We start from the raw sequence: 475 nt of genomic DNA, 5'->3' as shown, positions 1-475 counted from the left end.
GGCGGGCCCAGCCATGTTGGCGGTGGCGGTGGTGGCGGTGCTGGTAGTGCCCGTCTCATGGGTCTCGCAGGGTGGGTTCGAGCAGACCCGGACCACACTGCCATTCTGCTGCCCAACAGTTGAGGTCCCGATAGAAGCAGTTGCCTCTTGCCTATCACAGACAAACTGCACTTGGGTGGGCTGGGGGTGTCCCCCAAGGTTAGCCACGACAGTGGTGGTAGCTGTGTTGGTGGTGCCCGTCTCGTGGGTCTCACAGGGTGGGTTGGAGCACACTAGCGTCACAGTGCCAGGCTGCACATCACCCTGGCCCGAATCGGCAATGGTGACTGTGGCTGTGGGCTGCGCTGTGGTAGGTGAGGCCAGAATGGACACAGGGAGGTCATGCACAGGCTGGGCCTCAACCCCGCTTGGTGCCGTGATCAGAGTCACCTGGGTAGGCTGGGAGACAGGCTGGGGGGGGTGAGGACAAAAAAAG

The 475-nt window shown here is 62.5% G+C and overlaps 1 protein-coding gene across 1 annotated transcript in view; it reads right to left on the bottom strand.

Moving 5' to 3' along the window:
- HCFC1 (host cell factor C1) overlaps positions 1-475 on the bottom strand; it is a gene marked incomplete at its 5' end in the record, with an annotated part of 18078 nt that overhangs the window by 6517 nt on the left and 11086 nt on the right. Inside the window, 1 exon segment of the mRNA XM_027767571.1 lies at positions 8-450. Coding sequence (XP_027623372.1) covers positions 8-450 — 443 coding nt within the window.

Source organism: Tupaia chinensis, unplaced genomic scaffold (genome assembly GCF_000334495.1).
Source record: "Tupaia chinensis unplaced genomic scaffold, TupChi_1.0 Scaffold144326_1, whole genome shotgun sequence".
NCBI lineage: Eukaryota > Metazoa > Chordata > Mammalia > Scandentia > Tupaiidae > Tupaia > Tupaia belangeri.
Note: the sequence above shows the minus strand (reverse complement) of the source record. Positions and strands in the feature narration are given on the sequence as shown.